Source organism: Camelina sativa, chromosome 3 (assembly GCF_000633955.1).
Source record: "Camelina sativa cultivar DH55 chromosome 3, Cs, whole genome shotgun sequence".
Taxonomy (NCBI): domain Eukaryota; kingdom Viridiplantae; phylum Streptophyta; class Magnoliopsida; order Brassicales; family Brassicaceae; genus Camelina; species Camelina sativa.
The window spans coordinates 11662930-11675618 of record NC_025687.1 but is presented as its reverse complement, the minus strand read 5'-3'; the positions used below and the strand labels follow the sequence as shown (position 1 = coordinate 11675618).

The window sequence follows — 12689 nt, the reverse complement described above, 5'->3', positions numbered from 1 at the left end:
TTTATTTACAATTTCTATGTAGGAAAAGTGTTCGATTACTTTTAAACTACAGAGTAAGTTGCCAAAAGTTACAAACTTCTAGAACAATCAAGATTAATTGGTTGTGACATACAAGAAATATTGTCGTCAATGCACGAAGTGTTGTAATAGAAAACACAAAAACACCATTACCAAGAACAAGGTCAAATGTTTTCTTTCTTGAAAAGCTGGAATTAGTATTTGTGTTGGAGATAATGCTACTTTGAGAATCTGATTATAGTGCCGAGCCAATCTTCAGGAACATTGTCTCTCAAATCGCCGCTGAGCGCTCTCTGTGAATGTGTGGTGGCAGCCTGTTTAGGAGATATAAAGAGAAAGCGTAATGGTGGTTTAAAGCTCCATCTTTGTCTAAGAGAGATAATTTAGTTAAAGGCAAAAGATGTCTTTTATCTACCTTCACAATGTAGACATCGATTCCAAGTTTTGCAATCATAGCAGCTTCTGATATCTTTGTTTCCATTCCACCGGTTGTATCGTGGACAGCAACAGAGTAGTCAACTGTTTAATTCCAAAGATTTAGTCAAGTTTCAACTAAAACCTCTAACTTATTGCATAGATTTACAATATTGGTTCTTTTATCTTTTACCTTTCTTGTCTGTGTGCTCCAATACTGGATTCACAACCTTCCAGCTTCCATCTTGTCCAACAGCTGCATGAACAGTTAGATAAGGCCAAGAGTTGCAAAATCATTTAAAATGATCAGCAAAACTTTGGAACTAAATTACTAACAGATCTCTTTCAAGAGCACAGCGTCAGGCTCTGAAGGTGGTCGATTGTAGACACCTAGTACGTCTGTCTTTGTAAGGAGTTAGTTAGATAACAAAAAATATATAAAAGGGAGAGTAAACACAAATTAAGAAAAAGCAAATTTGCGTTTTATAATATATGAAAAGGATACGAGGAAGACAACGTATTCTGGCTTCAAATGATCTGCAAGATGACGGATGATAACATCACCACTCAATATGGTGCAGCCCTGTTGAGGACAAGAATTTTCAGCAGATCAAATTCTGAAAGGACAAGAACCTAGACGATATTTTGTATCCCGGGAGAGCATATTACCAGTATATTGTCTAGCACTGCATCTCCATGGAGAACCTGGCCAGAACAGCCAAAATTATGGTCGAATGACTTTAGGAAACATCTACGTAACTGGATTCAAAACTTACAGGGACAAATCCTGAATCTATTGTTTTAGCTACGATTGATAGATCCGCAGAAGCCACCTAATGAAATCATTAGAATTGAATCAACCAAGCTTCAGATCAGGTAATATGTAAAGGTAAAGAAGTTCAGTTGATTCTTACATCTCTTTTGGAGGTTGACCAACCACATGCAAATGGAGACATGCCTATAGTAGGAATCCCCTCTGCAAGAAAGCATAAACTTTAGCATCAAAATTCATCTTTTCCTCTCAGCAAACATAGTTTCAGAGGAGAAATAGAGAATAAACTTTTAGAGGTACCTCGGGCAAGTGCTCTTACAATTTCAAGATTAAGATTTGTGACCTGCAAAGGAGTGGAAAGAGTAACTATCAAAACAACTCAAGACTAGCTCAAGTAAGAGCATTAGCTTTGCAGAGAGTCTCACAGATATACGAGTAGCAACGAAACCAGCTTTGACAATAGGTTTCTCAAGCCCTCCTTTGTGAACTCCGGATCTACTGGCCTGAAAGTGCCCAAATGAACCTAATGACACAGATCAATAACAACACAAGGAAGGTCAATGATCTGTAAGAACTAATTAAAGATGTTATTTGATCCTTCATTATAAGATTCAAGCATAGATGAACCAATGTCCAACAAGTAAACAACTAACCTGCGCCGTGAACCACAACAAATTTGCTAAACTCAGAAGACTCCTGATCCCCCAAGACATCCACATCACAAGCAATCTCAGAGCTTCCATGTCTCTTGCTCCAGTCCATTCCAATAAACTTGCTCGGAGCTGAACCTTCCATCATAGCCTGACGTAACTGACACGCCACGATCTCCAGATTCTCATCGTGAATCTTCTCCAGCTCGTTTTTGCAAGTAATCGCCGCACCTCCTATCAAATCATTTACGAAATTGTGCTGTTACAAAGTCTACACAGGTAAGATTGATGGGATAATAATAAAGGAGAGATCTTTAGGGTCCTTCCTCATTGTCGGGATTGGAAAAATCAAATTAGAATCAACCCCGTAAGACAGAACAACTAAAAATGCGATGTAAGAATCGTTGAAGCAATTGGGATCAAAAGACAAACCAAGTTTGACAATGCATCGAATTGATCTCCTTCCACTCTCTTGAAGATTCAGCTCCATTGTATCTCTCAAAAGCTCTCGTCTTTAGTGGTCAACGGCGTGTCACTTTCCACTCTTTAACTCAAACTTCATCGTACTTTCACCGGAAAAATTCTCTCTCTTCTCTCTCTCGAAAAGCCCATTAAGGGCTAATATTGGGCCTAACTCAATTGATCAAATCAAATCACTATTTCCAAACCGGGTTTACGGTTCACTGTTTTTCGGATTCCTGTTGAATGAGCGGTTTAGCTTCAACTTCGCGATGAAGAAGAAGACTGATTACGTCGTCTCCGTTTGGGTTATCTTCACTGGAGGGGACAAAAGCACGTTCACTTGGGCCACCGACAAAATTAGTAATCTTTCATTTTCATTTTTCTTTTTTAGAGAAACCATTCTCTATTACAAAATTTTTGTAGGAACGTAGACAACATCATCGAGATCCCATTCCAAGATTCGTCTTTTTTAGTTTTTTTTACTCTGCTAAAGAAGCCTAAGATCCAATTTTGGTTTCTGGGTTGTCTGAAAGATCGAATCTTTGCTTCGAATCGCTGCTTCTGAATCAAGATTTATGGTATATAATCTCGACCTCAACTGAAACTCACTTCACTCTCGCATAATGGAGACGGAAACAACAAATCTCGTAGGTGTTTTGCGGAAACCAGAGCTAAAATCATACAGTCACAAGCAGTTTCACTCTTCAAATGCATTAGAGATCCTTAGAGAATCCGTTCGAATCCTCCGATACAATCTAGGCGCTTTCATGATCACTACTGCTGCTTTGATCTGTCCTGTCTCTGCTTTGCTTTTACCCAACTTTTTAGTTGATCAATCGTTAGTGAACAAACTCACAGTGAAGCTTCTCTTAGTGGCAAAGTCAAGTGGTCTTCCTTTGCAGCCTTTTGTCAAACACTCTTGTCAAAAGTTCGCTGAAACCTCTGTTTCGTCAGCAATGTGTTTCCCTTTGTTCATCACTGTGTCTCTCTTATCTAAAGCAGCTGTGGTTTACTCAGTGGATTGTACTTACTCGAGGGAAAAAGCCGAGATTAGCAAGTTCTTGGTTGCTTTGAATAAGATATGGAAACGAGTTGTGTACACTTACCTTTGGATTTGCATTCTGATTGTTGGTTGCTTCACTTTCTTCTGCGTTCTTCTTGTAGCAATCTGCAGTTCCTTCTTTGTTCTCGGCTTCTCTCCAGATTTCAGTGTCTATGGAGCCATCTTAGTTGGTTTAGCATTCTCTGTAGTATTCGCAAACGCGATTATCATCTGCAACACGGCGGTTGTGATCTCGGTTTTGGAAGATGTTTCAGGGGTAGGAGCGTTGGTGAGAGCTAGTGATCTGATCAAAGGGCAGATACAGGTTGGTTTGTTGATGTTCCTTGGGTCGACTTTAGGATTGGCGTTTGTGGAAGGGTTGTTTGATCACAGAGTGAAGAAAGTGAGTTATGGAGATGGGTCTTCGAGGTTATGGGAAGGTCCTCTGTTGGTGTTGATGTATTCCTTTGTGACACTTATAGATTCGATGATGAGTGCAGTGTTCTATTTCAGCTGCCGAGTTTATTATAGTATGGAAGCTTCTAGAGGTGGTGAAACTCAGCCAATCATGGACACCATAGCGGTTGTTGATACAGAGTAATGGTTTAAGGCTGTTCAAAGATTTGTTGTGTGTTTATGGATCATAATCCGCGAATGAACATGGAGACGTATTAGTTGAAGAAGATAAGAAGATGTATATCAATGGGGTTTCACTTGGAACATTTTTTTTTGCTTTCATCACCAATAAAATTTGATGCATTTTTAAGGTTTTGTTATGTGTGATTAATGATTACTATGTATGTTTACATGGTTTGATGATTATAGCATCTCAAGTTTGTTCGTAGTACAGTATATATGTTTTGTGTACTTGATAGTGTTTGGAAAAACTTTAGGCGTAAATAAGTAATTTTAAAAACTAGGTGGGGCTTTCTGAAAATTAATCATACTCTAAAGGACTTGGAAGTAAAAACCAAAATTGATCGTAAACCGATTCGTACATGGTTTAGAGCGATCAGGATTGTTAAACCACCATCAAATTATATCATTCGTCCTCCTTCACCGTCTCCCCTCGCCGTCTCTATCACCGACGTTGAACGTCTCTTTAACCACCATCACCATCTTCGTTTGCTCTTTTCGTTTGAAGTCCTCTTCCGTCATCTTGCTAGTAAGTTAAAATCTTCGTGGACCTTTGCTGTTCTCTCTATCTCTAATTCGTGTTAATCTGGATTTTATTCACGTTTATCGACTTTGGATTCTAGAAAGTTAAATGCTTTCTTGTTTTTGGATAGCGTTTCGTTTAGAAACCAGTTATGATCATCGTATTTTAAGAAGAATTTTTAGTGAATTTTGTTCTCTCTTGGGTGTTCACCACCTGTTCGATTGAATGCTTCTAAGTATTAGTTCGATGCAATTCCTATATAGTTTCAATGCTCTCGTGGCTTGTTGATTTTTTAGGTGACTCGTAGATTTTGAAATACGAACAGTTGAAGACTCTAGGTCCATCAAATAAATCAAGGCGATGTTTTTGAGCTTGATGTGTTTTGGTCATGTCACAGTAATGGACGAAGGACGCCAAAAGGACTTGCAGTTGTTGGAGGAGATTATTGATAAAGGTTTGAAACAGAAGCTTGTACATGCAACTGCTTCACGGTATGCAGGATTAGATTTGTTTGTTTTCTTTGCATGTTATTTAATTATGGTCTTTTAGTTTAAGGTTTATAGTCATTGTGGTCTCTGCATTTGTTTGTTTTTGCAGGGACAAGATCTTTGAAGAACAAAAAGTACTGTATCCTTTTTTTTTGTGTGTAGGGAAGACTCTTGCTTCTTGGATTGTGCATCTCGTTAAGCTGATTCTTAATGTTTTGTTAGTCTCTCTAATATCTTATCCCCATCAAAGATGACCGGATTCAGTTACCAATCAGCTTTTTTTCTTGGTTTTGTGTTTCGAAAATCCAGAGGAACTATTCTTGGTGTTTTTTTTGTTCACTATACTTTGCTGTTCCATTGAGCTCTAATTTGGTTAGATATTCTTAGTTTCCTTAACGGTGTTACTCCCACTTTAGCTCTGACTTGCGGAAAAACCTAGAAACTCTGGAGAATAATGATGTGAATAGTCTCAAAACAATGGTCAATCTCGGTTCAGAAGTTTATATGCAAGCTGAAGTGTACGTCACTGATAGCTCTTGATTCTTTCTTTTAATATTAGTCAAGTCATTATCTGTGAAATGTCATACACTGTCTCCATGTGCAGCTTAATGCATTTTCGAAAGAGCACAAACTCTTCTGCCTTCAATAAACTATATAAGTAGTGAACTTTCACTGTGTTTGTATATGTTAGATGCTAGTTATGTTTTATTGAGCTGAGCATAAAATGTTGAGATTACTGCGGATTAAAATCTGAGATAAGTTATACCAGGTTTGCTTTCTGATTTTGTTTACAAATTGATTTGGGTGTGTGTGTTTGAGTTCAGGCCAGATACTCGGCACATATTCATGGATATAGGGCTCGGCTTTTATGTGGAATTCACCCGGCAAGAAGCTCTTGACCATATTTCACAAAGGGAGGAAAGAATTAAAAAGTATGATAAACATTTGCTCATTTTTTTTTCTTTCTGCAAATGCTGCTTGTTTCAAAGTTGTCAAAGTTCTGTTTGTTGCCTTATATTGCTGTTTGCTTCCGGGTGAATCCAAGGAAAACATGGTTGTATTATCGTATATGATGGCATTATAGTGACTATTGTGTGGATTGCTATATATAAATGGTGGTTTTTGTTTTGGCAGGCAACTAGAAGAGTTTACTGGTGTTATTACGCAGATCAAAGGTCGCATCAAACTGGTAAGTTCAAGTCCTTTTCTTGCTTAGTTAATAGTAGCTCATTGTCTTATGAGGTTAGGATTTGACTAGAAACCCTCTGCGTAGTTACCGTTCGGGTAGTGGATTATGCTAATGGTTGTTTGTATCATGCAATATATATGCAGGCTCATTACCAGATTCAGCAAATACTCAATCTTCCTGAAGAGAATAATACATCATCCCGGCAACGTGCGTTTTAGTACTACCTCAGCTTATACAGTGCTTGTGCTTGTTGTCATTGAGTTTTATTTAAAGCTTTATCCGTGGAAAAAGAGAATTTTAGCGTAAGTGTAATACTACTGACACTTTACTCTCCAATGGATCAAGCAATGAACTGAACCATATTATTCGAGATTTTCAGATGTAGACTATATTATTGTATTAAACAAGATCATTAATGCAACTAATCAAGAATGGAAAAATGTATAATCGTCGATAAAAAATTGAACGAGAGTACTATGAGACAAGATAATATGCCACGTCAGTAATCCAAAGTGGCCGTGATTAAAAAAATTAGGTCGGCGTAAATAATAGATCCTCCGCTTCCTCCCCTTAAACGGACTTCGTCGGCCCTTTTCATCCGTAAATAAATAAATAAAAAAACTCTCAGGTTTTACATTGTAAAAACACAAAATCATCTCCTTCGTAGCAATCCTAATCTCTCTGGGTTGAAGCACCTAATTTGGCTCAGAGTTCATTCTCTCTCTCGCCAAACCCATCCTCTGTTGTAGGTAATTTACGGATGTCGATTCAACGCTAATGGTTTTTTTTTTTTGTTGGTATTGCTCATGCTTGATTTGGGCATCTCTCTTTGGTGTTGAGTTGATTCCTTTTTTTTTTTTTTTTTTTTTTTNTTGTTGGAGTTTCATCAAAATTGCAATCCACGCCAATTGATTGAATCTTTAGGCTTTCCTAAAAAAAATTCGAAATTTGGTGATTTAATAGTTTTTCTCTTTTGTTTTTATGGATGTTTTGTGTGTGTTAAGCTTGTGATGGATCCAGCACAGAACACAAGTGCAGCAGTACCAATTGGTGGGAGTGGGAGTAACGGTACGATGAGATATCAAACCAATGATGGGACTTCATCTGTGACCACCGCTGCTGCTGATGATTCAAAGGAGAATCTCAACCAAGTTATAAACTCTATTCACAATATTTTGACTCTCCTTCATCAGATACACCTTACCATCGGTTCTTTCACACCTGCATCTCAGCTGCCTCTCCTTCAGCGCCTGTAAAACTCCTCCTCTTTCTTAACTCAAATCATCAGTGTCTTTGTTCCAAAGATCTTTCTTTTTTTTTCTGGGTATTGTTGGAATGAATGCATGTGTGTGTGTGTATATTTTTGCAGTAATACTCTTGTGTTGGAGCTGGATAACATGGCTAAGTTGTCCGAGAAATGTAGCATTCAAATCCCCATGGAGGTTATTAAGTGAGGATCAACAAGTCCTTTTATTTTCCTAGAATAGAATACTGTTGCTTTGTTTCTTATGCTATGTTTACTGGTTGGTTTCTTGCATCTTTGTTATAGCTTGGTTGATAATGGGAAGAACCCGGATGACTATACTAAAGATGTTCTTAATGGCTGCATTGCCAGAAATCAAGTTACAAAGGGCAAGACTGATGCTTTTAAGGTGACTTCTTTTTCTGCTGATCTTCTTGATTTGGGTATTGATTCTTTAGGCGCTTCTCTTAAGCAACATTCTTTCAATATAGGATTTGAGAAAACATATTCTGGAGGAGCTTGAAGAGACTTTTCCTGATGAAGTCGAGATGTATAGAGAAACCCGTGCTAACTCTGCCGCTGTAAGTTGTTGAACATTGCTTTGTATGTACAAACGTGGTTAATATGCTACAGTAACTCAAAGGTGATAAATAGTTTTCGTCAACTTCAGGAAGCGAAACGGGTGGCCCAATCGCAAAGTGTGTTACCAAATGGGGATGCAAAGGTCAAGAACGAGTTATAAACAAGAGTCCCCAATTTTACTCTTTTATCTTACCTCGTAGAATAAAACTACTGAGTAGATGAATGTTGTATACAAACAATCCCACTTGGAATTTCTATAATATGTGTTGGTTCTCTCTTCTGGCTGAGAAACCATATGAGCTGTAGGTTTCTTTTCAAGATTTGACCTATAATGTTTGATGTGAGGTACAGAAAAAAGCATTAAGAAAAAATAAGTTAACTTGTTTCGTATGATTACTATCTATTGACGAATAGTAATGTATTAATCTTTAGAGATCAGATCGCATTGAGTCATGAGTGGTGACAAAACAAAACCTTCCAGCTTAGCCATTTTTTCAGTTTCATTTTTGGACCATCCGTACTCAGGTTTCGAATATAAAAATGATCAATGAGACAGTGAATATGAGAGCTTTTTTTTTTTGTTATTGTTGATATTGTGATTCGGGAGAGTCGTTGACAAAATGTTATGTTGCATTGGGTTCTCCTAAGTCTTATGAATTTATTATTTTCTTGATGATTCTGTGGATTTGCCATTTTTGGCTACTTAAAATGATGTTTTGTCCTTGTAAATCTACATATTTATGGATCTGGTTTTTGTCTAAACAATTTATAAATTTTTATCACTTTTTTTTATATTTTACTTCATGACAAATAATCTTGTCACTCTATATTTTTCACTTTGAAATCCTATATATAAATTTTATTCATATCATAGTAAACTTGTGTACAACAATTCTAATACAAATAATTTCTAACAACAGCTAAAAATAAACTATTATAAAAATAAGTATAAAACAAGAATTAATTTAATATCCTAAGGGAACATGTAAACTAAGGAACCGGTATACGATACAAACCAATATCATTATTACATAATTAACTAAGAATATATTTGGATATTTATTTCAGTATTCACTTTAAGGATTTTATTTATTCAATTTTAAAATTCAGTAATATTTTAATTATTTTATAGGTACACATGAAAAACTTCTATGCTTTTAATCTATATATTTTGAAAAAAAACTTTAAAATACTAAAATCAAAATGGTAATTTCTACAAATCCTGTTTCTAACTATTTTTGTTCTATGGTTGGAGAAAATAATGTTAGGTCAGTCACTACTGTCGAACAAACTTCATTGTTAATCCATTTGCTTATCTAATATAATAGTGGGGAAAATACAAGCTACTCGAAGTTGTGCTTTGTTAAAACTTATTATCATTTTTTTCCTTAAAACTTATTTAAAACCATGTATTTTGTAAATTTAGTAAAGTAGAATATCAAATTCCAAAATATAAATATATTTTTTACAACAATTAAACAATTCTCCAAAAACATACATAAATTCACTATCGTTGGAGGTTTGTTCTCTACATGTGTAAATGTATTGGATTTTACCTATATGTGAATTTTGGTTGCTTTTTAAAAAATACATGCAATTCGTTTCCAATATAGATGATGAAAATATCTACTTTTCTCATATGCATATTTTTCTGCCTTCAAATATTCATATGATATTTGTTGCATAATTCACAATAATCCCAATTGAGCATAAATACGATTTTGCATTTTTGGTTAGACTTAAACTTATATGATTGTGTTATCTTTGTACAATTATTTATCTACCATTAGTTTAAGAGTTTAACAAATGATTTTCGAAGGGAGATGCCATCGAAGACTTAAAATTATTTTATCTACATTAATAAGTTTAACAAGTCTTAGTTTAAACTTACCTGATTTTTTATGTAAATAAATTTTTATTGTAATGAAATTCTCAAAAAAAAAAATCAAGATATAAACTTTTATTAGTTTTGTAATTTGAGTTTTTTCAGGTTTTATTAGACAATCTTTATTTGACACGGGAAGAGATATTTTTTTTTTGTTAATAAACATCTAAAGAAGTAAATGACTAGAACAATGACCATCATTAATCACCATACTAGTAAAAAAAACTAGTAGACCTTTTTGGTTAAGTTATGATAGCTATTAGCTAGACCATATTTCTCATCGTTTTAAACTTAATCATGTAAAAATATCATTTTAATTTGTAAAAACATTATTGATTACGTTTAAGTTATGTAAATAGAAATGATTATGATTATGGTTATATAATAAAATCGAGGTAGATATTTCTAGTCAACCTATTAAAATCGAGGTGATGTGAGGCATTTGTTGCATAAACGAGCATAGTATCTGAAATTAAATTAACAGATTTTGTCACTTTTAAACGGTTTGGTTCGATATTTACATCGAGTGCGGCGGTTAAGATAAATTAAAATAACACAAGTGTATTTCACGTGTCACATGAAACGCACCACTTTGGTTGTTCCTTCTTTCTTGTCCCCTCCTGCTGCAGAGAAAATCCAAAGGAAGAAGAAGAAGAAGAAAGAATCGTTTGATTTCTTTAAGCAAAGAGGAGAAACTCTGTTTGAGTCCAGATCGGATCTGACCAAACCAAGGATCCGATTGATCATAAGCTCCACCAAAAATTTCTTGAGATCGAGACCTTTTTAATTGAAGATGAGCGACGTATTTGAAGGGTACGAGCGCCAGTACTGCGAGCTCTCAACCAATCTCTCCAGAAAATGTCACTCTGCATCGACTGTCTCCGACGCAGGTTAAAACTCTCAATTTTGGATCTTTAAAGTTTTAGTTTTTTGAAACGCGAGATCTTAGAATTCCCCTGATTTTTTTTATTAAAAACCTATTTTTTGTTACTTATAGACCTAAAAGTCGAATACTGGCGTCTGATTTCTCCAATTTTGAACGAGTTAATCGTTCTAAGTTGTTTAGGATCTGACGAGTTTTGTTAGCATCTGGGAATGAAAAATGTTGATTGAGGAATCATGTTTTAGTTGAGGCTAAGAATGCAAACCTTTGTTAGCTCAAGTTAGTTATGTATTAAAGTTGGTTCTTCATTTGTTTCTCAGTCCTATGTCGATCACTGAGAAATGAAGTTATAGCCTGATGATGAAAATATAGTTAGCTCAAGATAGTTATGTAGGTTGCATATAGATTTATTAAGTTGTTTCTCTATCTATGTCGATCTGTATCGTTCTTTATAGTGTCGATGGTTTTACTCGTATTTGGAAAGTAGCTGGTGGATGAGTGTTCTTTACTAATCGTGTTAGCTTGTTTAGGATTTGACGAGTTCTGTAGCACCTAGGAATGTCATTGCGTGGATTGGTTAGGGGTAGTTTTTTTAAGGGATCAAGTAATTGTTGAATACTGAAGATGAAAACCTGATTATGTAGCTACAGAGGTTTATTAAGTTGGTTCTTCCCAGCCTATGTCGATCACTGTCTGTCTCTTTCTTGGAGTTATAGAGTATAGTCATGTTTAAGAATTCGTTACATTAGGTGGTGCCATGTTAATCTAGAGTAGAGGTTTTGATTGGTTGTTATGTGCTTCTGGCAGAAGAGAAGAAGGGGAAGATTGCTGAGATAAAGTCTGGAATTGACGAAGCTGATGTCTTGGTATTATTATTAGCATTTGACTTGCTTAATGTTTGAATCATCCTGTTCTTTTTTACCAACATCAGTTTAAAGCTTTTGTGTTTTATTTTTATTTATTTCTGTAGATCCGCAAAATGGATCTTGAAGCAAGAAGTTTGCAGCCGAGTGCTAAAGCTGTGTGTCTTTCTAAACTAAGAGAGTATAAATCTGATCTCAATCAATTGAAGAAGGAATTCAAACGAGTCTCGTCCACAGATACTAAGCAGTCTTCCCGTGAAGATTTGATGGAATCCGGAGTGGCGGATCCGCATGCAGTAAGTTCCTAAGTTTTAATAGAAACTCTTGTTTTCTCATAGTTATAGTTGTCTTGATTGACTCGCATCAGTTGCGGATACCCTTCTTAATATTCATCTTTGTGCAAACTTTTAGATAGTGGAAGTGTTTTTTGCGGTTTACATTACTTCTTCTCGTTCCAGGTATCTGCTGATCAAAGAGGAAGATTGGCAATGTCTGTAGAGAGGCTTGACCAATCAAGCGATAGAATCCGGGAGAGTAGAAGACTAATGCTGGAGACAGAAGAGGTTGGCATATCTATTGTCCAAGATTTGAGTCAACAACGCCAAACCCTCCTTCATGCGCACTCCAAGGTACCACAATTACACTATAGGTGCCAGTGATTTGCTTGAATATGAGCACTGTTAAGCTAATTTTTCTGATATGGGTCACAGCTTCATGGTGTCGATGACGCCATTGACAAGAGCAAGAAGGTGTTGACGGCTATGTCAAGAAGAATGACAAGGAACAAATGGATCGTTACTTCAGTAATCGTGGCTCTCATTCTGGCAATCATCTTGATAATCTCATACAAGCTTTCTCATTAATATACTCAAAACATAATTCATCGTGGTTGTGTGTATATATATGAATGATTGTTGATTCCTTTGTAATGTGCCCAAGTGTTTACTTGTATTTCAAGTACGTTGTGTGTATTGAAGTGGCAACAACACTTTTTATCATTCATAAGATTTCCCAAGTCTTTTACATGCTCATAACCAAA

At 35.8% G+C, this 12689-nt stretch overlaps 5 protein-coding genes across 6 annotated transcripts; 4 read left to right on the top strand and 1 right to left on the bottom strand.

The window, feature by feature from the left end:
• On the bottom strand, positions 67 to 2440 carry LOC104776619 (acetylglutamate kinase-like). The gene is made up of 12 exons (XM_010500714.1): positions 2287 to 2440; positions 1858 to 2088; positions 1630 to 1727; positions 1505 to 1547; positions 1347 to 1408; positions 1209 to 1265; positions 1102 to 1137; positions 938 to 1015; positions 769 to 835; positions 626 to 688; positions 434 to 537; positions 67 to 332 (listed from the first exon to the last, which is right to left on the bottom strand). The coding sequence occupies exons 1-12, from the start codon at positions 2342 to 2344 to the stop codon at positions 237 to 239; spliced, it is 993 nt and encodes a 330-aa protein (XP_010499016.1). The 5' UTR covers positions 2345 to 2440; the 3' UTR covers positions 67 to 236.
• On the top strand, positions 2547 to 4205 carry LOC104776618. The gene has a single exon (XM_010500713.1). It carries the CDS (start codon positions 2940 to 2942, stop codon positions 3957 to 3959), a length of 1020 nt encoding a protein of 339 aa, XP_010499015.1. The 5' UTR covers positions 2547 to 2939; the 3' UTR covers positions 3960 to 4205.
• On the top strand, positions 4351 to 6615 carry LOC104776617 (protein UXT homolog). Of its 2 annotated transcripts, none has more exons than XM_010500710.2 (7): positions 4351 to 4523; positions 4814 to 5008; positions 5115 to 5144; positions 5422 to 5523; positions 5830 to 5937; positions 6140 to 6194; positions 6338 to 6615. In XM_010500710.2, the coding sequence occupies exons 2-7, from the start codon at positions 4878 to 4880 to the stop codon at positions 6410 to 6412; spliced, it is 501 nt and encodes a 166-aa protein (XP_010499012.1). In that variant the 5' UTR covers positions 4351 to 4523; positions 4814 to 4877; the 3' UTR covers positions 6413 to 6615. The 2 variants fall into 2 exon arrangements, with proteins under 2 accessions (XP_010499012.1, XP_010499014.1); XM_010500712.2 differs by having other exon boundaries at positions 4355 to 4523; positions 4915 to 5008.
• LOC104776616 (mediator of RNA polymerase II transcription subunit 10b-like) lies at positions 6774 to 8401 on the top strand. The gene is made up of 6 exons (XM_010500709.2): positions 6774 to 6943; positions 7199 to 7446; positions 7564 to 7644; positions 7744 to 7846; positions 7929 to 8018; positions 8108 to 8401. Exons 2-6 carry the CDS (start codon positions 7205 to 7207, stop codon positions 8177 to 8179), a joined length of 588 nt encoding a protein of 195 aa, XP_010499011.1. The 5' UTR covers positions 6774 to 6943; positions 7199 to 7204; the 3' UTR covers positions 8180 to 8401.
• Positions 10465 to 12673, top strand: LOC104776615 (vesicle transport v-SNARE 12). Its single transcript, XM_010500708.2, has 5 exons — positions 10465 to 10794; positions 11595 to 11653; positions 11758 to 11946; positions 12109 to 12279; positions 12361 to 12673. The coding sequence occupies exons 1-5, from the start codon at positions 10698 to 10700 to the stop codon at positions 12511 to 12513; spliced, it is 669 nt and encodes a 222-aa protein (XP_010499010.1). The 5' UTR covers positions 10465 to 10697; the 3' UTR covers positions 12514 to 12673.

Bases quoted from the DNA above. Each gene is read 5' to 3' on its own strand.
- LOC104776615 (XM_010500708.2), top strand. From the start codon at position 10,698: ATGAGCGACGTATTTGAAGGGTACGAGCGCCAGTACTGCGAGCTCTCA. The intron at 10,795-11,594 runs GTTAAAACTCTC...TGCTTCTGGCAG, and splicing joins ATCGACTGTCTCCGACGCAG to AAGAGAAGAAGGGGAAGATT. The intron at 11,947-12,108 runs GTAAGTTCCTAA...TTCTCGTTCCAG, and splicing joins GAGTGGCGGATCCGCATGCA to GTATCTGCTGATCAAAGAGG.
- LOC104776618 (XM_010500713.1), top strand. From the start codon at position 2,940: ATGGAGACGGAAACAACAAATCTCGTAGGTGTTTTGCGGAAACCAGAG.
- LOC104776617 (XM_010500710.2), top strand. From the start codon at position 4,878: ATGTTTTTGAGCTTGATGTGTTTTGGTCATGTCACAGTAATGGACGAA. The intron at 5,009-5,114 runs GTATGCAGGATT...TTGTTTTTGCAG, and splicing joins GTACATGCAACTGCTTCACG to GGACAAGATCTTTGAAGAAC. The intron at 6,195-6,337 runs GTAAGTTCAAGT...ATATATATGCAG, and splicing joins TCAAAGGTCGCATCAAACTG to GCTCATTACCAGATTCAGCA.
- LOC104776616 (XM_010500709.2), top strand. From the start codon at position 7,205: ATGGATCCAGCACAGAACACAAGTGCAGCAGTACCAATTGGTGGGAGT. The intron at 7,847-7,928 runs GTGACTTCTTTT...CTTTCAATATAG, and splicing joins GCAAGACTGATGCTTTTAAG to GATTTGAGAAAACATATTCT. The intron at 8,019-8,107 runs GTAAGTTGTTGA...CGTCAACTTCAG, and splicing joins CCCGTGCTAACTCTGCCGCT to GAAGCGAAACGGGTGGCCCA.
- LOC104776619 (XM_010500714.1), bottom strand. From the start codon at position 2,344: ATGGAGCTGAATCTTCAAGAGAGTGGAAGGAGATCAATTCGATGCATT. The intron at 1,728-1,857 runs GTTAGTTGTTTA...CTGTGTCATTAG, and splicing joins TGTTGTGGTTCACGGCGCAG to GTTCATTTGGGCACTTTCAG. The intron at 1,016-1,101 runs GTAATATGCTCT...TGTCCTCAACAG, and splicing joins CAGTGCTAGACAATATACTG to GGCTGCACCATATTGAGTGG.